The sequence below is a fragment of the Grampus griseus genome (assembly GCF_964374135.1).
Source record: "Grampus griseus genome assembly, chromosome: 21".
Taxonomy (NCBI): domain Eukaryota; kingdom Metazoa; phylum Chordata; class Mammalia; order Artiodactyla; family Delphinidae; genus Grampus; species Grampus griseus.
Window position 1 is genome coordinate 32,160,250 of NC_139015.1, and position 25,112 is coordinate 32,185,361.

Consider the following 25,112-nt stretch of genomic DNA (forward strand, 5'->3'; position numbering starts at 1 on the left):
CATGAATATTCTTAAGGTCGTGTAGTTTTCTTTAACTCAGCACATACAAGAAGGCCCTTTGTGACCAGGAATGGAGAAGGAGAAGGGGGGTGCTGTGACTTATGATTTCTTTATGATGGATGAAGTGAAATAGTCCTGAGTTCCTCCCAGCCACACAAACACGAGTGTGCTCGCATCCACAGAGGGCAAAATTTATCCAAATTACCCTCGGGCATCTGGGCCATTCACCTGTGGCTCTTCTCCTCCTTCAAACTGGGAATCTGGTCCCTAGATGAGGCCTGAGCAGTGCCTCTTCCTCGCTTGGCCCCATACTTGGGAGCAGGGGTGAGGTAGGGGGACTCCAGGAAGGCTGGAGGCCTTGACTCAGAGGTTCCAGTGGCAGGTGTCCCAGAACTTGGACATTGGAGGAAGTTTTGTTTAGCTCAGCAAATGTTTCCTCGGCAGAAAAAATTTTCCCTTCACTTGCTATAATACTGACCCCAGACAATGTGACTCAGACATGCAAGAATTATAGCTATAATAGAGTGTTAGGATTGTAATACACTTACGAAGAAGGCATACGAGCCCAGTTTTCTTGTCCCTGGCTTCTCCCCACGCCTGCCTCATGACTTTGCACCTGCATTATGTTGAAAGCCTTCTCTGGCCAGCAGACTCTCCTCAACGTGCTCAGGAAATCCTGGGCCCCGTCTGGCTCACAGAGTTTTTCGTCTCTGTGGCTGTACCCGGAAGGTCCTTGGGTCCTCCCAGGTGGCCGTCCGGCCTGCTGCAGCTCAGGACCCCCGTGTCAGCTTGTGGCCAGGAGCACACAGGCAGGTGCGTCCTTATTTCCTTCCCACCTTACGTGGAGAGAGACCGAGTGTGGGCCTCATTGTGGAATGAGGATCACAGCTCAGAAGCATCCTATGTCTTCTTGTTATGGCCCTCCATCCTCCGGGTCCAGCAGGGTTATGATGAAGCCTTGGTGCCGCTGTTTCCAAGAGGCCCCGAGCTGGGGTCTCCCTCCCACCCTCCTTCCCGCTCCAGGCTGACTGCACCAGCCCATTCTCCCACCCTTTGGGGCCCAAGGGACCACAGAAGGACTTGCTGGGACAGCAAAGGGGGCAGGCTTCTCACAGCTCGGAGGCCACCTGGAGCTGTCATAGACGGTTACAGCTGGAAGGTCCTGAAAGCACATCTCATTCCAGCCTCTGGTTTTACAGGAGAGGCCTGCAAAAGGCGCCGCCCCTCGCGGTAGACGTGAGGGCCTGGGCGTCAGCTCAGGTGGCCTCATCCCACTTCTGGAACTTGGTGTAGGTACCTTCTGGGCCTGTGTTTTCTCATCCATGCAAGAGGGACAAGCCCTCCTCCCGGGTTTCCGGTGGGGTCATGTGACATCTTCGGGCCTTCCACGTGGGAAGAGTTAGTAGGTGTTCAGTCGTTGTCATTGCTGCTATTCTCTGCCCCGGGATCTTTTCCTTACGGTACCGAATTCCCCACAGATAATTTCCCCCATGAGGCCATGAGCTCCTACAGGTCAAGGACCCTGCTGAACGCCTCTCGGGCTTCTGTACTATGGCGCTGCCTGGCGCATACCACCGAGACTTACCCACACCTGCAGGTTTCCTGATTCCCAGAGCCCTGTCCCCCGGGGACAGAGACGCTGCCCTCTGGAGGGGCCCCCCGGCAGCTGGCTCGCCTGGGACCCCACAGACAGTTTTTCGGAAACACATGAGCCATGGGGAGGATTCTGGGACTTTTATTTTTACCCTTTATTTGTTGAAAGCCAGTGAAGATGGGCGACTGCTTGGTGCCTTTTGTGCTGCATTCCTCTAGGGCCTCACCCACCCCGCCTGCTGCAGCCCCCGTCCTTCCCACCTGCTGGGCAGCGCCCTCCGCAGCACCAGCTCCAAGGCCAGGCTGCAGGGTGCTCCCGGGAAGGGAGGGTTGTGGGTTCCATGCGAGCCCCTCCCACCAGGTCCTCTCCTCTCCTGCAGGGGTACCCCATTGGAGGAACAGGGGCTTCTGAGGTCCCTTCCTGCCCCGAGTCCCTCCCCGGCGGGATGCTCCCTTCTCTCTGGGGGTCCTGTCCGTGCACTGGCGGGCACCGCGGGGAGCCCAGGTGGGAGGCTCTGGGGTGCAGCATGGGTGCCGGCGTTTCCCACCTTCTCTCTGCCTCTTACCCCAGTGGGCGCTTCTAATCTCTTCCCGTCCTGGGTTGGGGGATCCCCTCTGAGGGCAGAGTGGAGAAGGGATCACAGGAGGACAGCTCCTCCCAAGGGCACGATCCTTGAGTTGGGTGTCAGGGGTATTCCTTCTTTGCTGGGACCCATTTCCCCTCCCTGGGGTGGGTTTCCTCCCGCCTGGATTAGGTTTTGGGCTCTGGCCCCTCAAGTGGGATCCTTCCTGTGCCAGGGTCCGAGGAGGGTCCCTGGACATGCCAGCTCTTCTTCTGCAGTCAGCCCACAGGGAGACCCTTGCCGGAGCCAACGGTTTCCCTGGGGGAAGGCTCCCCCACCCCCACAACTGCCACGGTGGCGTGTCTGGGACCCCACAGCCAGTGTCCTGGCCGCAGAGCCTGATCGCTTTTCATCTACCTGTGTACTTAGAATCTGCAGAGCTGGCAGGGCCAGGCCTGGGCCCACAGAGGTGCAGGACGGCGGAAGGTGTGCCCGGTCTCAGGACAAGTTCACGTCTCCCTCTTTGCCCCCTCCTCCCTTAGGAGACTGGCCCCCTCCCCCCCCCTTCCCCTCCGTCTCCTGCTTCTCCCCCTCCATCCTCCCCCCTCCCCACTCCTCCCCCGCAGCCCCCGTTAGCCTTTTGGGAACCGCGGGGACGCGGAGGCCGGCGGGGTCAGCTGTGCGCGCCCAGGCTGAGCACCGAGAAGGCGGCGCGGTGCTTGCGGAGCAGCAGCCGGATCTTCTCGTCGTCTGAGTCGGGGTCCAGCGGCTTGTTGTACTCGTCGTCGTCATTCTCCGAGGCCGCGCGGTCCCCTCCCGAGGCCCGGGGCGTGGAGGACGAGGGTTCCAGGGCACTCTTCTTCCGCCACTTGGTCCTCCGGTTCTGGAACCACACCTGGAAGGAGAAGGGCCCTGAGGACACGCTGGCATGCAGCGTGCACAGGGCCCCTTTGGGGAGGGCGGCTCCACTCGGTGGCAAGTATCCCCCTAGCCTCATCTTTGTGTGTGTGTGTGCGGCACGCGGGCCTCTCACTGCTGTGGCCTCTCCCGTTGCGGAGCACAGGCTCCGGACGCGCAGGCTCAGCGGCCATGGCTCACGGGCCCAGCCGCTCTGCGGCATGAGGGATCCTCCCGGACCGGGGCACGAACCCGTGTCGCCTGCATCGGCAGGTGGACTCTCAACCACTGCGCCACCAGGGAAGCCCCCCCCCCCCCCCAGCCTCATCTTGATCGTAAAATAAATGGTTCAGCAATGGACTAGGCTGTCATAGTCACACTACTTTTTTTTTCTGAGGGGGGCAATAAAATAAAAATAAATGTGAGTGCAGCAGCCCTTTCGTCTTAGCTCCAAGCCTCCCTGCGGTGAATCTGCCTCTCCTTTGCCATCTGAGTACTTGGGTGGAAGGGGCTGACGTGCTTTTAACCTCACAGACCTTCACTGAGCTTCATGAATCATTGCCCCCCAAATATAAAAATAACACGTGCTCATTACTGGAGACAGAAGCGTGCAGAAAGGACCCAAAGAAGCGGAGTGGTACGGAAAGGCCTTCCTCTTAGACTCGGCGCTTCCTCTCCTTGGGAGTTAACGTTGGCTGGAGGGAGCTGCCTGGGGGTTGGCCGGCTGGAGATGCAGCGCCCTGAGGGAGCCCAGGCCAGGGTCCCCGGCTGCCCCTGTGCTTCCTTCTCCCCTCAAGCCCGTCGCCTTGTCACAGTGCCGGGCAGTTACAGCATAGCCCAGAGCTTGCTTCTTTGGTGCCCCCCGCCAGAGCCCCTCAGGGAACAGTGAGCCTCAGGGTTGCCAGGGGTCCCCCCGGGAGCCTGAGGGGACAGAAGCTGCCTTACCCACCGAGCTCAGGCCCGAGGTGTGCAGTGTGAGAGGCAGCCTTGCCCCGAGCTGAGCAAAGAGGCTCAGACTTCATGGGCAGGCGTGGGGGGCAGTTATCTTCACTTTCGAGTTTGGTGAACCAAGGTGGGCTCGTTTGCCTGGCTAACGGAACAAGCCTGAAGCCAGCTCTGATCCGGCCCGGAGGCTGCCATCAGCTCTTGAAACTTCTAGCCTCGACGTGCAGAGGAGGGGAAGGCATGAGGTTAGAGCCCTCTAATCCAGGGTACTCACTTACCAGCCGGTGACCTGGGGCAAAAGGCTCAGCTGAGATTGTTTCTTCACCTGTAAGATGGGTAATAAGGCCCACCCGCCAGGTTGCTGTGAGGTTTAACTGGGCTGCTACACATAAGGCTCTCAGAACAGGGCTCAGGAGATGACAGCCATTTGGCGTTAGGGTCATTATTACCGTCTTCAGGGCTAGGTGGGCAGGCGGTGCCCAAACACCAGGACGGCCTCCCACTGAGCTGCGGTTGCCAAGAGAGTGGGGCTCCTCGCTGCCAGGCAGACACCTTCTTGTCCCTCACACACTCACCTTGACCTGCGACTCGGTCATCCCCAGCGAGTATGCCAGCCGCGCCCTCTCGGGACCCGCCAAGTACTTGGTCTGCTCGAAGGTCTTCTCCAGGGCAAAGATCTGGTGCCCCGTGAAGGTGGGCCGGGTGTGCTTCTTCTTGTGAATGCTGTCGCTCAGGGGGTCCGGGGCTGGTGGGAGGAAGGAAGTGTGCGGTTCGCGGGGTTGGGGGTGCCAGCCCTGCCCCGCCTCTCCCACAGGGTGAGCGCCCGTACGGAGAAGCCGCTGAGGTTGCAGGGGCGCGGTGGCACCTCTCACCCAAGCAGCACACCTCCGCCATGTCTGGGTGGGCGGGGACCCCGAGGGCGCCTGCCCCAGGTTTCAGCTGATTAGGGCCAGAGGATGCTTGGAACTGGGTCTCCTTGTGCAATGCCCTCACTACGCAGTGATGCAGCCACAGCCCGAGGGGCGGTAGGAGTCTGGGTCTCAGGGATGTTCCTTCAGGTCACCGAGAAACGGACTTAGCACCTTCCACACACCGTCAGGGCCCCAGGGGCCTGGGAGTTCCCACACTTCCTTGCTCTTGAGATCCCATTTTCCAGGTTTTTGGGAAGCTAGAACCCTAAGCTCCAAGTTACTGCTCTCCCCTGCCACCAGGCCTGGGAGTCATGTGGCTTCAACCCCATGGAGGGTCCGGACACGGAGCCTCAAGAACTGACCCCTGCCCGGCCAGGGCAGCCTCTCGGGAGCTCGGCGTGGGGGCGGGGGGCGGATAGGGACCAGGGGAAGCAGAATGCCCACGTGCAGGGCCTTGTGCAGTGCAGCCGACCCTCACACCCCATGTCCTCACTTTACAGGTGAGGAAGCCGAGGCACAGAAAGGAGATGAGGCCTCCTGAGAGGCTGTCACCCTCAGTCCCCCCGCCTTGTGTTAATCCAGCCACTGACTCAGATACTTCCCTATGTGTATACGTGCATGCGGGGTTGAAGAGCAGGGGTGTGGAAACGGGGTGCGTGTGGGTAGGGGGACATGGAAGTGAGAGACAGGGACAGCTCAAGGCCTAAAGCACCCACAAACCAGGTTATAGAATAGCTTCCAAGAGATGAGGTCTCGGCCCCCTGTGGGGCTCGCCGTGTTTCAGGCTGACGAGGGGTGTGAGGGTCCCGAGCAGCATAGTGGGCGGAAGGCAGGTGTGGTTTGGGCTCTCCTGGGCCGCCCCAAGCCCCTGTGCCAGTGGAGGAGCCCCCAGGTGGGACGGAAGTGGAGGGCCCCTCTGCCCCTGCCTGATCCGGGCCCAGGGGTGGCTCCTGCAGCCACTGTCACTCCCCCTGCCTCCCGGGTGACGCTCCCCTGCCTGTGCACGACCTGCCACCTCCTCCAGGTCTGACTGGCATCCTGGGGGCCCCGGACCAACTCTCTGAAAACCATGGTTTGGGGATGGGTGGGTGAGGCCCCCCGACAGCGAGGGTCCAGTGGGGCTGGACTCAGCAGCTGTTTGTGGAGGCTGGGTGGTATGGGTGCTGTTGTTGACATAAACCCCGAGGAGGGAAGCAGGCCCCCTTGATGGCAGCAGGACCGAGATGGGCTCAGGGTACATTCTGTGTCCCTGAGTGCTGCCGGCGCACGCGGGGGGCTCTGGGAAGGTGATGCAGTGGCAGATTCTCGCTGGGGACGGCACTTGCCTGCTTGGACGAAGTGGTGACATGGGCTCTGGGCGGGAGATGGAAGGTGAGCAGGACCGTACACAGGGTGGGGGTGAGCCGTGTGGTCTCCTGGGACCCCGGCTACCCCAGGAGGGCAGCTGGTGAGGAGTGAGGGCGGGGGTCAAGACGCCCATCCGAGAGAAGCCGGGGTGGGAGGGGGAGGGGAGAAGCCTGTGCTGCACCAGGTGGAGGGCCGGACCCTGGGGTCTGCCCCAGGCTGTCGGATGGAGGCCGAGGACCCCTGTGAGCATCCGTTCCCGTCCCCCGTCACCCCCCCTCCCCGTACTCACTGTTGCCGCACGGCCGCCCACCTCGCCAGTCCTGGCCCATGTCCGCCCAGCAGTTCCGGGTCCGGGTGGGGTACTCGTTCCCCGCCTTGGAGAAATTCCCCACCTGGGGACCGTAGTAGACCCCCTGGGAGCCGAGCCCACCGAAGCCGGCCACGTGGGGGTAGCCGGAGAGGAGGCTGCTGTTCGGCGCGGCCACAGGCCTGCTGAGGATGTCCGTGATCCCGTGCGGGGTCCCGGCGGGCAGCTGGGGGCCCAGCCCCTGGGGGCTGAGCTTGTAGAAGGAGTTCTGCACAGAGTACTGGCACACAGGAGCCTTCACCTCCGAGAACTGAGCCAGCGGCGCGTTGTTCAGCAGGAACGGGCCCTGCAGGTTGGACTCCATGGCCCCGCCAAAGGGCCAAGGGGAGGTGGGAAGCCCAAATCCAGACCCCTAGAGCCCCCGAGCTCCGGCCCAGAATCCCATGGCAGCTCCGGAGGGTCAAAGCTGCCCGAGCCCCAGGCCGCCCTCCCACCCAGGCATCCAGCCCAGCCCAGCCCTTGCCCGGGGCCGCGACCACGTCAGCCGCGGGAAGTCAGGTGCTCCCAGGGCAGGTGCGAGCCCTCTGTCCCTGCCCGGCCTGGGGAGAGGCGGCTCCCCCCGCCTCAGCTCAGGCCCCTTCTCTGCCTCAGAGTCTAGGGATCCTCCATGAGAAGTTTCAAGTTCAGAGAAGCAACATTTCCCTGATAAAGATGGGGCCCATTAGAATACAGACCCGAGACTGGCTGAGCTGCTCCAGCCGCGTCGCCATTGGTGGAAACCCTCACGGGCCTCACATTGGCTTTTCCTAGACAAATTGCACTTTGAAAGATTGACTGTAAAATCAGCCAGCATGTGTGTGTGTGTGTGTGTGTGTGTGTGTGTGTGTGTGTGCGCGCACACGCGCGCGCGCCAGAGAGAGAGAGAGAGAGAGAGAGAAAGAGAGAGATGGGGGGTGTGGGGAGAGAGAAGGGGAGAAAGAAAAGAGAGAGTGCTCTGGAACCTATGTTCATTCTCAGAGGGTCCACCAGCTCCTGGTCCCCCAAGTGAGCATCTAGGAAAAAGCGCTCCGGGGGGCCCCCCCTGCGGGCTCAGGGGATGCTGTTCTGAGGTGTCCAGGCCCCTTTCTGTGCACATGCCCAAGCCTCTGGGGGAGTGTGCAGTCTGGACACGATGCTTCGCTTCCCTCCTCCGTGCTGGGCCGGGTAAGTGGGGAGGCTGGACTTTGGGACCTGAGAGCCTGGGGGTGGGAACCTGCCCGGCAGCCTGGGGCAGGGGGTGGGAGCGGGGCATCTCTGGGAGTGCTGGCTGCGGGTGCTTCCTGGCTCTGCCTCTGCCTCTGGGCAGCCTTCCCTGATCCCTCTGTCCTCCCTTTCTCCTCCTCTGAGGACTCATTTGTGCCTCTGTCATGTTCTGCCTGGCTGGGCACCTGGGATGGAAACCTCTGATGGCTGAGATGGCTGCTGATTCAGTGGCGGCGCCTGTGCCGGGCTCTAGGTTGGTGTTCAGTAAATATTTGACGGATGAGACTAGGTTGAATCGCCGAGCACCCATATGACTTTCTTTTCCTAATGAATTTTTACAACATACAAGGCTCTACTGGGGTCTCTCTCCTGTTTTACCAACAGGGAAAATGCAGTAAATAACTTGGGTCATTTCTGCATGGAACAGCACCCTTTCCTGCAGTTTTTTTAAAATGGCAATCAGCACGTCGCTGGTCCGGACATGCAAAATGACAGGAGAAACAGTGGCTGCCTGACAGATGGACTTCTGTCCCTCCTCTGCCTGGCAGTCCCAAAGCCGCTTCTGACCAGCCCATGGTCACCCAGGCTGAGGGGAGGCTCCCCTCTCACAGAGAGCCGGCTCTCCCCATGCTGCTGTTATCTGCTCGGGCTGGAATTGGCCATGACCCTGTAGCGTAGATGATGTAGGTTAACACAAGAAAGACCCCAACAAGGCTGTGGACCTTGTTTTTCTGGAAGTTTGGATTAAAAACGAGGAAATTTCTTATCGGTCTGAATTGGCTGCGCTCCGAAGCTGCCCATCACAACCATTTGGGAAACAGCTCCAGTTCCCAGTGTTGCTGCAGGAATCACCTAGGCATTTGTGATCCTGAACCTGTGCTTTACAAAACCCTCTGGGCGAGGCCAGTGCACAGCCATGGCTGGTCCCTTGGCCTGGATGTCTTTTCTGATGCTGAGAGAGAAGCTTCACAATCAGAGTGAGGGCGGGGAGAGCTCCTAGGACCCTGTGACTGTGCTTGGCCACCCCCGACCCCCCACCAATGATGGGAACTCGTGAGGAGGAAAACCTGCAGTAAATAATTTTATTCTTATTTATCGCCAAGCTTAACAAAGGCATTTGTGTTCAGGACTCCCAGGATGACAAACTGAAGAGACTTTTGCAATCGCTTAATCCCTTCCCCCATTTGACAGATGAGGAAACTGAGGCCAGCTTGGTGACCAGCCTTGCATGAAGTGTTAGGAGCTAGTTGGGAACAGGGCGATTTTCTTGGAAGTTCTTGAACTCTGAATGGCATTGCCTGCAGTGGCCAGATGCCTTCACAGGGAGCACTGTGGGGGAGGGTCCCCCTTAGTGTATGCCCACTGTGGGCTCAGCCACGTACCCTGGTGCTTGTGGTGCGCCCCCCTCCCAACATCTTGGACTTGCCCCATCACATGGTCCTCAGGTAGGACAGAAATCTGCTCTACCATCTGCGGGCTGGGGAGTGCCTCTCCTAGAGTGGGTGGTCCTGATTAAGGGGCTGTCCAGGTTTCCAGAGAAGGTGGGCGCCTCCCTGCAGACTGATCACCCCCAGACTCCCCCAGCGCCCCCCCTCCACACTCCCCAAAGATGCGCCGGGAAGGAGAGATGGAGGCCTGTGCCATGAGTCGAGTTCTTTATTAATTTTGACATTTGTTCAGCTGGTGTAGGGAGAATGGTCTATACATCAGAGTGGGGTGGGGTGTGCGGTGGGAAGTCCCTCCCAAGAACAGAGCGTGTGGGAGTCAAGAAAAGAATCATTTTCATAACAATTTAAAAAATCAAGGTGATTCCAAAACTTCTAAACAGCGTCTAAGGTGCAGACTGCAGCATTCTCTAGGCATTATGTGGCGACCCCAAACCTCTCCCCTACAGCTCCTACTAGCAGCGAACGCAGCATGCCGCCGAGGCACGGGGCCGGCGGGCCAAGCAGCCAAGCCAGACAGAGCGACGAGCCAAAGCGCAACCGGGGCCGGGGCCGCGGCTCTACAGGAGCTACTGGGTCGGCGGCGGCAGATCGCGGCGGGAGGCGGCCCTGCGCCTGTCTTCCTCGGCCTTCACTGAGTCCGGCCGGCCGCGGCGGGGCGGAGGGACCGGCCGGCGGGGATGCTCTGCGCGCGGCCCCCGCGGGGGTTGGGTCTGGAGCTCGCGGACCGACGCGCGCGCTCAAGCTCCCACTCCCCGCCCGCCCCTCGGGGAGCCCGGCCAGCCCCGCCCGGACCCACCAGAACACTTGTGCGCCGGGGCCAGCCGGGGCCTCGGGGGTTGGGGGGCTCTGACATCGAGGGAGCTTCTGTGCTACTTGGAAGGTTCGGATGTGTTCTGAGGACATCTCGGCAGAGAGGCAGGGAGGAAGGTGACCGGACATCCACACACAGTGGCCCTCGGGCGGACGAGAAGAGCCTGCAGTCTCCCTCCTGGCCCGGAGGGTGCCGCGCGGGGCAGGCGCGTTGTGCTGATTCGGGCCTCCCTCTGCCGGGGGCTCTGGTGTAACTTAAGGCTCTTCCCCGATGGCACCGAGGCGAGGAACAGCCAGCCGCCGTCTCCGTCCTGCCCTGACGGGGCCCTGGCCCAGGAAGGTCTCCTTCCAGGCTGGGGCCTCCTGGTGGTCAGCCGTTTCTCCCCCTGCGCTGCCTCTCCAGGGGGTTCAGGGTGGGGTGTTGGTCAGATGGGGGCACTGAGGCTGCCCAGCCCAGGCCCCGCATCCCGCGGCTGCCTGGACTTACAGCACCAAGTTCGCTCTGGGAGACCTCGGGGCGGCGGCTGACCTGAGAACGGGCAGGTGCATTCCCTAGGCCTACTCCCTTCCTTCCTCTTTCACTGAGAGACAGGCTGTACTCCTCCCACAGCCTGGAGAAGTCCTCAGGAGCTGAGCTGTTAGTGCTTTGTACATACTGCTAAAGTGTTTCTATTGGTTTGCATAGTATTTATTGTTTTTCATATACACAAGGCTGATTACTGTACAGTTGACACTTTGAACACGGACTATGATATAAGTGCTTGAAGATATAGAAAACCTCTTCTCTATTGAACATGCTGGTGCAATCCTGGGACAGCCACCGGCCTTCCCCCAGCTGAGAGTGAAGACCCTTTCGGATGGGCACTGGCTCCCTCGGAGCCCTACAGCTAAGCCTGGGGGTCCTCGCCTCAGAGTCTTAAGTCCCTAACACGAGGAACCCCGAATGCACTCTGAAGGTAATGATTTTCCATTGGAAGATGATTAATACTGAAACTGGCAGAGAGAGAGAGAGCGACAACATAAAAAATTTCCAGTTTATCCACAGGAGAGTCTATACAACTTCGGATGTCACAGTAAAATCTGTGTGTATACTGAGCAGAGGGGAGAGGGGTGTGTGTGTGTTTGTGTGTGTGTATGCGTGCGTGTGTCCTGATGCCATGTAGAGAGTTCTGGAAGGTTCGGTCCACGGGGCAGCGGCAGGGCTGGTCACACGTGGAGCGTGGAGGTGTGGGGAAGGCTGGTGGATGAGGGTAAGGGATTAAGGTGTGGAACTGATTTCATGTCTAGTTTTCTTTTTTTTTTTTCCTTTCCAGGAAGCTCACATGGATTTCTTACAGATGAGGTTGAAAAGAAAGTACCCTGTAACAAGTCGAAATTGAAATGATTTAAAAAAATATCTCATCCCAGCCACAAAAGAGCCCTTGTTTGCTGCTGCGTTCCGTGCTCTCCTGCGCTTGTTTTACGTCCCCCTCTCTCTCTCCCCCCTCTTGCTGCTTCCGTCCAGACTCCTGAAAGAGATCCACCGTCGCCAGAGGCAGGATAGAGGACTGTAGGTCATGCGTCTACAGTCGGTCGTTCATGCGAACAGGTGACTAAAGGACGTCCCTTACAGAGGTCATGCCGTAAGCCTCCAGGGACGTGTGCGCGGCTTCCGGGGCCTCGGTCCAGCTCTCGGGTGCGTGGCAGAGTGTGTGGAGTTCAAGGGTTGGGTGTCGAGGTGTGATCCTGAGGGACACACAGAGAGGAGTCACTTAGAATTTAGAGGCGCAACTCCCAGCCAAAACCCACTATGCAGAGTTTTGTGCTGGCGGCTCAGGCAGGGGTGAGTCAGGAAAAGCAGCCTCCCCAAGCCAGGCAGGAGCTGAAAGGCACTGAGCTTGGCCCGGACCTTCCTGAAACACCAGCCATCCTTATCGCACTGCCCGACGCAGAGGCTGCCACTAGCTCCGTGCCCATCGATGAGCTCCCCGGGAGACCCTCCTGTGGGGTACTCTGTGCCCGCGCGGTCACCTGGGGAGACGTCCCCGTGTACCCAGCACCTAGGAGAGGGGCCGTGTGCTCAAGCCCAGCAAGGGCCAGGCTAGGCGGTGGCAGCACCCTGGCTTGTTCGGTTTGGTTCAGCCAACATGCATTGATGTCTCCTGTGTGCCAGCCTGGGGACCCGGGGATGGAGCAGACATGGCCTCGGGAGCTCACGGCCTCAAGGGACCTTAGCGCCTCTTCGGCTCTGGTGCACAACCCTTACTGTCGGGGCCTCAGGCTCCTCTCCCCGTGCCCTTTGGATGGACAACCTCTATTGGGGCAAAGAGATCTTTGAAAACCAGATGGCTTCTCCCCAGGGGACTACGTATGTTAGGCTGGAAGACAGCAGCTTTGCCAGAGTGAAGTTCAACGCTGCAGCCTGGGAATCACAGCGACACGGGGCTCCTGCCACCCCGTGGGGCCTGCTCTTCCAGCCTGGGGGAGATGGGGGGACAACCCCATCTCCAAGCCCAGCCACCCAGGGTTCTGTCTGCAGGGACTTAACGTTAAGAGGAGCTGACAATCTCCTGGGTGGGGTGGGAAGTCACTTGAGGCACAGCTGTGTCCCCGGACAGGGAGCTCGTCGTGGGTGCTACAAATGCCAGGGCTGGGGAGGAAGCTGGAGGTGATCAAGGGGAACTCAACCCTGAGTGGTTCCCCAGGGATGGAGGGTGGGGCTAAGCTCCTCCCCAGAGCAAAAGGCCAGGCCTCCTACTGCCGTGGCTTGAGCAAGCGGTTGCCCGGGAGGGGACCGTCCCATCACCGCCAGCCAAGCCCCTCCTCCAAGTCCAAAGCCCGCACGCCCGCCTTTGTCCTCGGCTCCCCCGTCCAGGACACCATCCAGTCTCCACTTGGCTGAGGTTCTGCCCACCACCCTTCAGACCTCTCCTCCACAGGCCTTCCTGAAGCCTTCAGCCTCCCCTTCTCTGTCCTCTCCTGCTGCTGCCTTGCGTGCAGAGTAACCTCAGAGTGCGGTTAAGAGTATGAACTCTGAAGCCGGTCTGCCGGCGTTCATATCCTGTCTCTGCCAAGTTCCTGCTGTGCGGCCTCGGTCAAGTTACTTACACTCTCTGGGCCTCAGTTTCCTCTGCCGTAAGACGAGGGCAGGAGCAGGACGTACCTCGTTTGATTGTCGTGATGCTGGAGAGCTAACGACCTAGGAAGCGCTCAGGGTACTGAGCGGTACTGGATGCTGCCGTGCTTGGGCTCCAGAAATGCCCTGTCCTGTCTGTCCTCTCTCTTGTCTGCTTACTTCCCCGGCTAGAGTATAAACACTCTGAGGGCAAGAGCAAAGCCCTTACCCTTCCTACCAGTCCCACAGCGCCTACCCCAGCGCTAAGCACGCCACATAGGAGATGTTATGAAAGCTTGAGCCTGGGGAAGACAGGCTACCATCTCCCTCCCACTCTTCTGCCCGGACACAGAGCAGAGGAGAAAGTTCAAGGCTGAGAGATCATTCTAGCGTAACCGTTCTTCCCATCTCTGGGTGAGCTGAGGCTCCAGGAGGAGCAGGGACGAGCCCGGCGGGAGCCCCCCGGCAGCAGCAGGGGTGGGAATACAGTGCGTCTCTATTAGTCTCTAATAGAGCCGCGATCTGCAGCTGCGTCCAGTACTCTGCCACTGCCCTGGGTACCCCCGGACCCGGTCTCACCCTATAAACGCTTAGAAAATAGCCTCCTGCCACTTCTAGTGGCTGTGCCGGTCGGGCTTTTTTCCTCGTGTCATCTCTCTGTGCTGTGCCACCTGCCCCTCCCCCGCCAGCGTCTGCAGCTCTCGCCTCTCTCCTCTCTCCTGCAGCCCCAGACTCTGATACACCTGCCGGGGCTGGCGAGTGAGGGTGGACTGTCGCTTAAAAGAGCAAAGTAAAACACGACCCCTGGCCTCCTTGCCCTCTCCTATTGAGATTACTAATAGGCGAGTTTTCAAATTTACTAACACACTCTAGTCAGTCAGAGCCAACACAGGTCTTGCAACCACAGTGCCTAAATGGAAAGTGTCTCTTAAAAAGGGAAACAAAACAACAACAGCCGTCGCATGGGTGGTACCACCAGCGCCCGGCCAGGTGCCTCTAACCCGAGGACACAGGCTGCCTGCTCTCCGCTGTCCTCTGGCAGCGCCGACACCCTGGTTCTTGGACCCACGTACTTGGGCACAGCTGCTACTGTCTGCTGCACCCCATCAGGCTTGACTCCACAGCTATTTTCTAACTGCTTAAGTACCACCAGAAAGCACCCCTCACGCCCACGCCGGGCCTCCTGCAAAATCCTTCCCGAGGTTGGGCGTGATTGCAGGGGAATCAGAACAGGCGCCTAGGATTGGGGCGTTCCACGGCTTTGAACACTGTCACCATCACTCATCTCTGCTCACCCTTCAGGTGTAAATTCTACAGCTGTGCCACGGCACCTCCGGGAGGTTTGGGAAGGAAAACCAGAATTGGTCCTAGTAACCCACTCTTCAATGGGCATCAAAATCACCCGAGCTTACGGCCAAATCCCGAGTTCCAGAACTGTCATGCAGTAGGTGCGGGTCAGGGGCCAGGAGTCTGCATCCTAACCAGACTCTCAGGTGACTGGGATGCGGAAGGCACTTTGAGAATTGGTGGATTAGGACAGGACAATTCAGAAAGTCCGCTCACGAAGAGAAACCCATCATCGATCGCCGTACAAAGGGAATATCGGCGTTACTGCCATTTCACAGCTGGGGCGCCTGAGGCTTGGGAGAGGTCAGCTGACCCGCCCCGGGTCACGCTACAAGGAAGACCTGCAACTGGTTGAGCGCCAGAACACACTGTTCTTACCCCTCTCAGCCATCCTCACAGTTACCCTGGTTATTTTTAAGCCTTTTTACACCAGTGTGACACACAGAGGGACTCATTTCATCCTCCCTCGAGGAGAGGGAAGCTTCGGGAGTGAAACAACATGTAAGGTAACCTGGGAACTGGAGGAGCCAGGCCTGGACCCTGGGCCCCAACCCACTTTCACTCTCTCTGAAACAGGCAATTCCCCGTGTTCGCAGGAGGCATGTTCTCTCAAGTCGCCAGGAGCCCTGAATAGCCAACACTGGGACCACTGCTCCCGAGGAAAGTACAGTGCAGGGTTCCTGCCAGCCTCTGGTCACAACGGTTTTGTCAACCAATGAACACACAACCTTGTGTGTCTCTCTTTAAAGACAACGTATTTCATGTACAATTGACCCTTGAACAATGTGGGTTTGAATTGCACGGGTCCCCTTCTGCATTGTTTTTCTCCAATAAATACAGTGTCTGCATTTTCATTTTACAGACCTTTAAATGAACTAAGTGTGGGGACAAGTTTGTATTGGATTACAGATCACAACACATAGAAATAAAAGAACTAGAGTTTGAGCCCAGGATTCTAGCCGCGCTGTTTCAGCTTCCCGCCCTGGGGGTGAGTCATTCATCAATTCCTTTACTTTTGAGGCAGAGAGAGGGGTGCTGGGATTTTCAACTGCCTGGGGGTTGGCGCCCCAACCCCCGAGTTGTTCAAGGGTCAACTGTATACTGTTGCTTTATGAACACTGAACTCACGTCCGACAGAGCTATAACTCGTGCCTGAACGAGGCTCCTCTAAACACGACTTCCCACGCATGGCCCATCACGGCCCTGCCGCTCTTAGGAACACAAGACAGCAGGGCCATTTCAAACAGCGAAATCACCAACAAACAGCATAAAAATGCAAAAAAAAAACCCCATGACACTGAATAGACCGCAAAAAGGGCAATTGTTCAGAGTGTGAGCTGAAACGGGGACAGAGAGAAGGCCTCCTTGTTTGACCTCAGCTGGGAACAGGCACGCAGGGCATTCAGTGCTTCACTGTGCGCGCGTCCCTGAAAGGCCACGGGGGGGAAGTGCTGGGAGCGCTACGTTTGGGGGTACAATAAACTGTAGCTATTAGGCGAATTTGCAAGTTTGCAGTCATTTGGAATCCATCAATGCTGGGGGCCATGCACGCTTGCGAGTAGCAGGCGGTGCGTCTGGAGGACCAGAGAGCCCTCAGCGGTCTTTGTCTTGTTCAGAGGGTAGAGCACGGCAGGCTGTCCCCTGGGCTGTCCCTCCCGCACGCTGGCTTCCGCACCACAGTCCCCACTGCACGCTCCCCTGGCCTCTTCCTGGCAGAGGCCCTGGCCCTGTGCTACGGCCTGGCTGCTCTGCTCCGCGTCCCCTAACACCCACGCCCTGGGGTGGGGGGTTCAGCCACTTTGCACCTACAGAAACATTTTTTGAAAAATGTCTGGGTTCCTCCCTTCCCCTCGCCTGGCTTCTGGGCTGCCTCTCTCCTGTTCAGGAACAACAGCAAAACCTGAGCCAAACAGAAGCTGGGATTGAAAGCTTCAGTCTCTGCCCTAAGGAAAATAAGGCCCAAGAGTGTACTTTTCCTTCCACTCTCTGGTTTTTCGAATTACTTGCACCTTTGGACTATTTCTAGGACTGATCACAGCTGACGTCCTAAACCAGCAGCCCGGCGGACCCCTGGCAGTGCGGGGGTTAACACTGTGACCTCCTTAAGCTGCTGAGAAGTCAGGTCTAATTTTATCCTATAACTGGATAGGCCAGACCTTTTTCTTTTGCCCAAGTGCTGAGGGAAGCCCGGAGTCAGCACTTCTGGGGGCTCGGGAGGCGGTGGCCCTGCTTTTTGCCGAATGCGGAAGGGGAGGCTGCTGGCCGTGGGCCCGGAGCCGGGCCCTGGGGGTGTAGGTGACAATAACCCGGTGCCAGCGGGAGCTGGGGCCACGTGCTTCCTGCTTCCGGCCGACTCCCACCCCGACGCGCCCGGTACTGAGCTGGCCCGAGCTGGGCACAGCGAAGGGCCTCGGGGCAGCTCAGTACAGGACCCCTCAGGGAGGACGGAGGTCCGAGCTGGCCCCGAAGCCCCCAGCACTGCTCAGTCCGCTGGAGAGCTTTCGCCGCGTCTTCTCGGCCTCCCTCCCTCCCTCACTGCACATCACGCCCCCGCCCCCCAGCCGGCAGTGCTCCCACAGCCTCCTGTTAACTTTGCCTCTTCCTAGAAAGCAAGGGCGCAACATGCTTCAGGAAATACCAAGGAGGATGGGAGCCTTGGGTTCAAGGTTCAAGGCACAGCTGGGTTCCAGGCCTCTCCCTGTCCAGCTCTTCCTGGCCACGTGCACTGAAACAGCACAGCCTAGTAGACCCCGCTGCACCCTCCAGGGCCCCGCCCCTCCTCCTCCAGACCCCCTTGCTGGGCTTCCAGGGTAACGTTCCTACTGAGATGTACCGAGTGCTTCGCACTCATGGAAGCACTTTTTCAAATCTGTATTTTTGCGCTTGCCGAGGAACAGGTCAGCAGGTGCTGCTGTTTTCTCTCGGAGGCAATGGAGCTCAGAGGCACCGTTAGCAGGTGGGAGTCTGTGCTTGGAGCCCACAGCGGTGCCTGGTCCTCCTGCGTCATGCTGGGCAGCGGGAGGGGCTGGGAGGGGAGGGAGTTCCAGGAGGAGCGGGGTAGGGGTGCGCAAGTCCGCAGCCTCTCAGCGGGGCGTCGCGGGGGACCAGGCCATGCAGAGAAGACGGAGAACGACGGCATTACCTCCAAAGAGGCCATTCCACAGGGAGGGGCTCGAGATCACTGTTTCCCCCTTTTGAGGCTGGCCCGCTTCACTATCTGAGCCCCCTTCCTGCCCTCTATCAGGTCCGGCTGCAGGCTACTGTACCCTCTCAGCTCCACCTGGAGACAGCATTGCAGACACAAGGCAGGACAGATCACACACAGAGACGGCAAGAGAACACAGGCGCCCTACGGAGGTGGTGGGAACAGTGCCACCAGGGGCAGGAGGCTCGAGGGGGAGCAGAGAGGTGAGAGGTGAGCCCCAAGGGGGCTGGCGCAGAGGGCAGCAGGAGTCACGGGCCGGCCCCTCGGAAGAGCGAGGGCCTGGGAGGCTGCAGCTCAGGCAGTACCTTGGCGTGAGTCATAAAGTAATCAACACCGGCCTCCATCTCACTAGGGTCCTCCAGGGGCCCCCCAGAAATCACCTCCTCGGGCTCCTGGGTGTCATCGGCTCCGGATGGATCGACGTGGAGAACAACTTTGCGAATGATCTGCAGAAGAGAGGGAGGGCAGAAGGGGCTGGGGAAGCCGGCCAGACAGAGCTCGAAAAGAGCAGGTCCCGGAATGAGCTGGGGGGTTAGAAGCAGCCTTTGTCCCCAGGTGCCCTTCCCTGAGCGGTCAAGATCGGGGACGGCCTCTCGCCCCCATCGGGTGGGGAATTCGCACTGGGCAGCCTCAGAGGGGCTGGAATTTGCGGGGGGTTCTTACTGAGGCTCATGGATGATCGGGGTCTCACCACCGCCCCCCCTGACTTCTATCTCTAGCCCAGGGCGGTCCATCCTGCCTCCTGGTGTGCTGGAAGTTTACGCCCTCCGTCTTCCCCTTAGGACTGGGAGCCCCCGAAGGGCAGGGCGTTCCTGTCCCTGGGATCCACCTGTTCCCTATTCACGCATCCAGATATTCCAACGACAGTCTGCTCTGCACCTACCGCGTGCAAGCAGTGGGAGGTGAGAACACACACGAGCATGAAGCTCCCCGTGCAGGAGGGAAGACGGGGTCCTGCTCTGACCTAGCATGAGCCCCGGAGCAACACAGGTCTGCCTTCTGCCCACACCTAGCACCGTGCCCAGCACCCGTTAGGCAGAATCACGTCTCCTGGTGTAAACCTACTGCCAACCCCATGCATTCCCACGTCCTTTTATCTCAGGAGGCCCACAGGGACCCCCATACTGCTGTCATACAGCTGTTTTCAGGGCCAGGCATCACAGGACTAGGTTTGGGGGGTTCCACGGGGCCCGGTCATTCTGGAACCCAGTCGGAGGAGCTGAATTCAGGCTGAATCAGGCAAGGCGGCTGTAAGGAATGTCACATCTGGACTGTGGCAGGTGCCTACCCCTCTGCTAGGGCAGCAGCAAGAAGCTGGGGGTGAGTCCACCACCTTTGTAAGCTTCTAGCCTGCCTGCCTCTGCCCAGCTCAGGGGGACTCTGCACCCACCTTCTTGGTGACGACGTTGCCCTGCTCATCCGTGAAATGCTCCTCTGTCACCTGCTCCCCTGGAATATTCTGAAGCTCATCCCCCTGGAATTAGAGAAAGGGAGAAAACTCAAGATTGATAAGCGGGAATTTGGGAATAAGGACAGAGGATGAAGAAATAAAGTGGCGCCAGCAGTAGCCACAGTCCCACAAGTCCCCATCCTGGCAGGAAACTGCAACTCGGCCGCCAAACCAGGCTCTGCATGAGGGGCACCCCGGGGGGTCCTGGGCCCAGGACAGGAGGGAGCCCTGGGCTCCCAGGAGCGCTGCCCCGGCAGCGGGGGTGGGCAAAACAGGGGCGATTATGCGGGATTTACGGAGACGGAGGGAGGCCCCCGATTTCTACTCCAACGGCACTTGACAGGAAAGAACCCCCTGCCCCAGACGCCTTTGCCCAGAGGGTGACTTGCTGCCTCACTGGGCTGGCTGGGGACAGAAGCAGGAGGGGGCCGGCTTCCTAAGTCCCAGAGCCGAGCTTCCTCTGCCGCGCCGGGGAGTCGGGGGTGGGCCGGGCAGGGAGTGCCGCCCAGCTGCGGCCCTGCACGTTCCACCCGAGGCCCGCCCGGCCTCTTCCAGCAGGCGTCCTCACCAGCGTCCCGCACATCCCGGCGCTGCCCCCGCCTGGGTTACCTTCAGGAGGACCCGGCGCCGGACCACCCTGGTGGAGATGGTCTCCTCGTCGTCGCTCAGGCCCTCGCTCTCCCCCAGCTCCTTGTCCAGCTCCTGGTGGATGTGCTTCAGCACAAAGCACAGGGAGCCCCGGACGATGTGCATCACGTTCTGGCAGCTGACCAGAAAGAAGCCCAGCAGCACCAGGGTGACCAGCAGCTGGGTGATGAAGGTCCACATCGTCACCTCCTCACCAGTCTGGCCCTCCGGGGCCTGCGCAGCCAGGGGGCCACCAGGCGGGGGGCCAGCCTCTCATTCTCCTCTGGGACTCTGGAGGCCCCCTGGGACACCCTCCATTTTCTCCACGCGAGGGAGGCGGCAGGGCCCCTAGTGGAACTGCCGCCAGAGTGCCCTCTCAGCGCCCAGCTCTGCCCTCGGCCCGGGTGACGTCAGGCTCCAGTAATTTTAGCTCCCAAGCCAGCTGCCGGGCTGTCCGGCAGGGCTAGAAGGAAGCAGGCAGGTGTGCATGTCCTGGGCGCTGGAGGCACGTGTTAAAGTCACCTTGTGCGACACCAGCCCTGAGAGCCGGTGGCCCCGTGACAGCTAGAGGCAGCTCTGCCCAGGAAAACTGTCCCATTCGGACTTGGGAAAATAAGATGTCTCCAGAACGTGGCTACTTGTGTGTGTCCCTGGGCTGCTACTGCCATGATCAGAATGATGTCACCCCGCTCGCTCATGGGATGGGGCCGGCTAACACCCTGGAGGGTGCAGGGTTTGTTTCAAAAATAGCCCCTGGTGAGTGATTTGCTCAGGCCCAGCTCTGGGAGTGCAGGCGTCCAGGGAGGGGCCTGGGAGCCCGTGCAACTCCATCAGCCCCTCTGGCCTCGGTCCCTGCTTACACGGCACAGCAACCCCAAATGCGAGCGTGTCACTGGTGTGTCTATTTAAGGCCTGTCCTTAAAGGCTCTTCCCAGGCTGGGCTGTCAACACCAGGGCAGGAACCATGCGCATTAAACTCAGCTTTGCAGAGCTGACTCCCTAATGCAGCCCAGCAGCTGCGGCTGAAAGGAATTCCCCTCCTGGGATCAGGCCGTTCCTCTCTGGCCTGCAGCCGGCGTGGCAGAAAGAACCAGGAACTGGACCCGGCACACTGACCCTGCGGCTTCCCGCTGAGGGGCTCAGGGAAGCGGGGCGCCTTCTCTGGGGCTCGGTTTCCTCGGCGGTCAAACAGGGGCGGGTTCAGGAGCTCTCTTCCCGTTCTGAGAGTGCCGGGGGGTCGCACGGTTTGTGAGCCCACCGCTAGGGGTGGTGACAGCAAACACCCCACGCAGCCCGTTGCCCAGGAGGGGCTCTGTGTGCGTTTCACACACTAACGGTTACGCCTGCAGCACCCCCCATCGCGTCTCTGATTTTCCCATCTCACACAAAGGAAACAGAGGCACAGAGAGATTGATAACTTGCTACGTGAAAGAGTAAGGAAATGAGGGTCAGATTTCCAGCTCCGACCCCGGCACAATCCTGCCTCATCTCCACAAGAGAGCACCTGGGACACAGAAGCCACACGTGCAAGGGGGCACGAGAGCCCTGGGTCTGAGCCCAGCCTAGGAGTTCAAGGTCAGATGCTGCCCGCCGGGGCCGCAGAGAGGGACTGGCTGCCTTGCAGGTTCAGGCCCCCAGTTATACCCCACTCCCCGACCCCGTGTTTTTTGAGACTCACTGGAAATCCTAGCATACAGGTGCTCTGCAAACCGTCACCGTAAACAGGGCTCGTTATCATCCCTGGAGCCCTGGCAGGTGATTAGGAAACAGCTCACCTACCCTCCCATCCGCCTTAGGCAGGGAGGTGCTGGCTCACTGGGACTGGGGGTCAGGAGGTCCCAGACTCTCCTGGGCCTCAGTTTCCCCATATGTAAATGAGGCAGTTGGGCCAAATGACCTAGAGGGTTTCTCTCGCGGTCCCCTGGGGTGGTCCTGCTTCCTCTCCAGGCCTCCCCTCACCAAAGCCAACCGCAGAGACGCTCCTTCCCCGGGACTCCGGGCGGGGGGCGGGGGCACAGACCCGGAGCGGGGCCATCTGTGCTATGGGACAAGCGCTCACTACCGGGAGAGGCAGCAGAGGGTCCCGTGGAACAGCCCCTCGGCCAAGAACGCACGGGGTGACCTGGGGTTAAAAAATGGGTGCAGCCGCCCAGCCGTCGGTGGTGCGGACTCGGCAGGGACGCCTTCTAAGTACCACCCTGTTTAATTCCTGGCAGCGCGTGGCAGCCAGCAGCCCAGGTCATCGTGGAGCCCGCCTGGTCCTGGGGTCCTCAGAGGTGCCTTCGAGGCTCGGGCTTGGACAGGAGCGAGGGGAGGGGAGGAGAGGGCAGTGGAGGGGAGGGAGGGTGAGGAACCGATGCTGACCGAAGAGAAGAAGCCAGGGAGGGCGGAGCACATTGTTACGTACGCGTTAAAACCACACGTGCACAGAGCAGCGACGCGAACTTTATAAAAACGCACGAATTAAAAAGACACGTTCGTAAGATGTCTGGGATTAACGTCAAGATAACGTGGGGGGACCCCTCGGGGGTGAGGGTGGGGTGATGAAACCAGAGGGCCGCCAGCAGGCAGTGGCAGCGCCTGGGCACTGCGTGCGCGCAAAGGTGACAGACTGTTCTGTCTGGTTTGGTATCTATTTGCAATCTTTCGTAATAAAACTGTTTCCAAAACCACATTAAAATGATGTCTATGGGAATGGGGAGTGAAGATAAAAGCAAATAAATAAAATAAATAAGTAGGGAGGACTGAAGGGAGGCCAGGAGGGCGGAGGGTGCAGGCAGCTGGAGCCTGTGCCGGGATCGCGCCCTCGGTCCCAGCCTGTTCCACCCAGGGAGCCCACCCGCACGGGCAAGGAGTCCCCAGTGAACCCTGGCGACAATCCTTTCTCTACCTCGTTTACACAAGGGCACCCGGGGCGGGACAGTGGCTGGTCCTCGCCCCTACAGACACGGTGGGACCCGAGTTAGCCTGGCCTCCAGGTCTCTGGTGCTAAGCCCTTCTTCCTAAACCACGACGGAAAAAGAAAGCAAACAAAACTAGGGCTTTGGGGCTTCCCTGGTGGCGCAGTGGTTGAGAGTCCGCCTGCCGATGCAGGGGATGCGGGTTCGTGCCCCGGTCTGGGAAGATCCCACATGCCGCGGAGCGGCTGGGCCCGTGAGCCATGGCCGCTGAGCCTGTGCGTCCGGAGCCTGTGCTCCGCAACGGGAGGGGCCACAACAGTGAGAGGCCCGCGTACCGCAGAAAAAAAACCAAAAAACAAAAAACTACGGCTTTGGCAACGGCCCTGCAAAGCCAACCTCTGACCCTATGACCCTGGGCATCTGGAGGGCAGTGGAGGGGAGGTGCCTGGAAGTCTCATCAAGGTGAGCCTCTCCCCTCCCTCTCAGGGATCAAGGAGGCAGACACGTGGAAAGAGAAAAAGATAAGCCACTGCCACGATTTTTAAAGCTGGAAAACACGCCCGGCTAGGGGCCTGAGCAAGTGAGCAGCTGCCCCAGGCCTGGCCCTCTGGCTGGAGCATCAGTGGCGGCTCCCCGCGGGCTCTCACCTGTACGTGGTGGGAGAAGGTGCTGACAGCCTCCTGCATCCACTCGCTGGGGCCCTGTGGTCTCCGGTCCCTGCCGGCCTCGGGCTGCTCCGTGTGTGCGCGCTCCGGTGCAGAGCCCAGGACCTCTTCGTGCTCCCAAGACCTGCTGACGGTTCTCTGGAACGAGTGTGGGCCTTGCAGGGTCTCCTCCCCCCAGGAGCCTTGTGTGGCCTCTTGCAGATAGGAGACGATGGAGCCTTCCGCATCCCAGTCCTGCAGTCTGGGGCCCAGGAAGAGACCGAGGACACCAGTCACCCCCAGTCTCCGCTCTCAGAGACCCTCCCCCTCCAGAGCCCTGGCCCATCCAGGACGGATCCTGTACCGCCCACTGGAGGTCGGGAGAGCATGAGCTATCGCACAGCGACTGCCCTGTCCAGAGGCCCGCGTGGGCCATCCTTGCTGTCCTGGTGGAGAGGCCCACGGACACCGGTGGCGCTGGGCCCCACCCTGTGAATGGATGGCTCCACGCTCTGGGCTCCCGAGGCACGTGGCTCACGGTCCCGTCATCGGGGTCCCCACACCCGTCATCCCACCCACCACCCTCCAGCCCGTCAGGTCACTCCCACCGCACGGTCCTCACGCCTGGGCTCAGCTGGCAAAATGATCACCCCTCCCCCTTGACGCAGGCTCTTCCACAGCCTCCGGGACACATGTGCCTGTTTTTCCCTCCCTCTCTGGCCGTTCCTTCTCAGCATCCTTTGCGGGATCCTCCTAATTTCCCTGGCTTCTGACCCTGGAAGGCCCCAGACTCAGTTCTTCTCTGTCTACACCCACGTGCTCCGCAAGCTCATTCAACCCGTGGCCTTAACCCCAGATGTGGGTCCCCAGCATCTCTTCCTTGAACTGCAGGTGTGCGTGTCCAACTGCCTCCTTGACGTCTGTCCTTGGGGTTTCTGATGGGCATCGCATGGGCAGCCCAGCCAAGTTCACACTTAGGGTCTTCTCCCCGGACATGTTCCAGCCATCCTCCCACTGCAGTAGATGGCAACCTCGTCCCTCCAGGTGTCAGGCCAAGGACACCCGTGTCGTCTTGGACGTCCTTCTTTCTCTCACACTCTATATCTTATTTGCCAGGAAACCCTTTTGGTTCAACTTTCAAAAACACACCCTGAACACGACCACTCCTGGCCACCAAACAGCCACCATCTCGGTCCATGTCACCATCGACTCCTGCTTCCAGCTCATCTTCCTGCCTCTACCCTTGGCTGTGGCCGGCCGTGGCCAGATCACCTCGCTCCTCTGCTCAAAACCCTCCAATGGTTCTCCATCCCACCCAGGAAATGCCAGTCTCTCCAGAACCCCGAGGCCTGACATGTCCGGCCCCATCACTTCCCTGACCTCACCTCCCGTGATCACCCTGCTCTAGGCACAGGCACCTTCTCGCTGCCCCTCGACTGTGCGGGCCGCATGCTGCTCCGAGGCCTCTGCCCTGGCTGGGCCTTCTGCTGGCTCCGCTCAGGCGTTCACGTCGTTCATCACCTGAATTCCTTTATGTCTTTCCCGCGAGTCACTCTCAGGTGTCCCTGCCCGCCCCGTCCATGATTTCAACCACCCCCTTCCCTGCTTTATTCTTCTGTTTAGCACTTAGCATTAATTAGCATCTCTCTTTTAATTACTTTTAATTCCATTTACTTTATCTGTTTATATCGTCAGTCTCCCCACTAGAACATAAACGTCTTGCACGTAGAGACTATCTGCTTTGCTCAATGCCACAGCCGTGCTCCGAGGCACTTCACACAG

At 59.6% G+C, this 25,112-nt stretch overlaps 2 protein-coding genes across 10 annotated transcripts in view; both read right to left on the minus strand.

Moving 5' to 3' along the window:
* Positions 1 to 2,829: 2,829 nt before the first annotated feature.
* NKX6-3 (NK6 homeobox 3) lies at positions 2,830 to 6,927 on the minus strand (the record flags this gene model as incomplete). The annotated part of the gene is made up of 3 exons (XM_082680554.1): positions 2,830 to 3,051; positions 4,574 to 4,743; positions 6,546 to 6,927. The coding sequence occupies 3 exons, from the start codon at positions 6,925 to 6,927 to the stop codon at positions 2,830 to 2,832; spliced, it is 774 nt and encodes a 257-aa protein (XP_082536680.1).
* Positions 6,928 to 9,452: 2,525 nt separating this feature from the next.
* The window catches only part of ANK1 (ankyrin 1), a 98,774-nt gene continuing 83,114 nt past the window's right edge, over positions 9,453 to 25,112 (minus strand). For 3 of the 9 annotated variants that reach the window (XM_082680172.1, XM_082680169.1, XM_082680167.1), the window contains 5 exons: positions 23,334 to 23,592; positions 19,100 to 19,183; positions 18,015 to 18,155; positions 17,647 to 17,784; positions 9,453 to 11,788 (listed from right to left, as the gene is read on the minus strand). In XM_082680172.1, the coding sequence (XP_082536298.1) occupies positions 17,683 to 17,784; positions 18,015 to 18,155; positions 19,100 to 19,183; positions 23,334 to 23,592 (586 nt within the window). In that variant the 3' untranslated portion in view covers positions 9,453 to 11,788; positions 17,647 to 17,682. Of the gene's footprint in view, positions 11,789 to 17,646; positions 17,785 to 18,014; positions 18,156 to 19,099; positions 19,184 to 19,768; positions 20,209 to 23,333; positions 23,593 to 25,112 lie in introns of those variants that run through there. The other 6 variants (XM_082680171.1, XM_082680170.1, XM_082680175.1 and 3 more) reach the window with 5 other exon arrangements.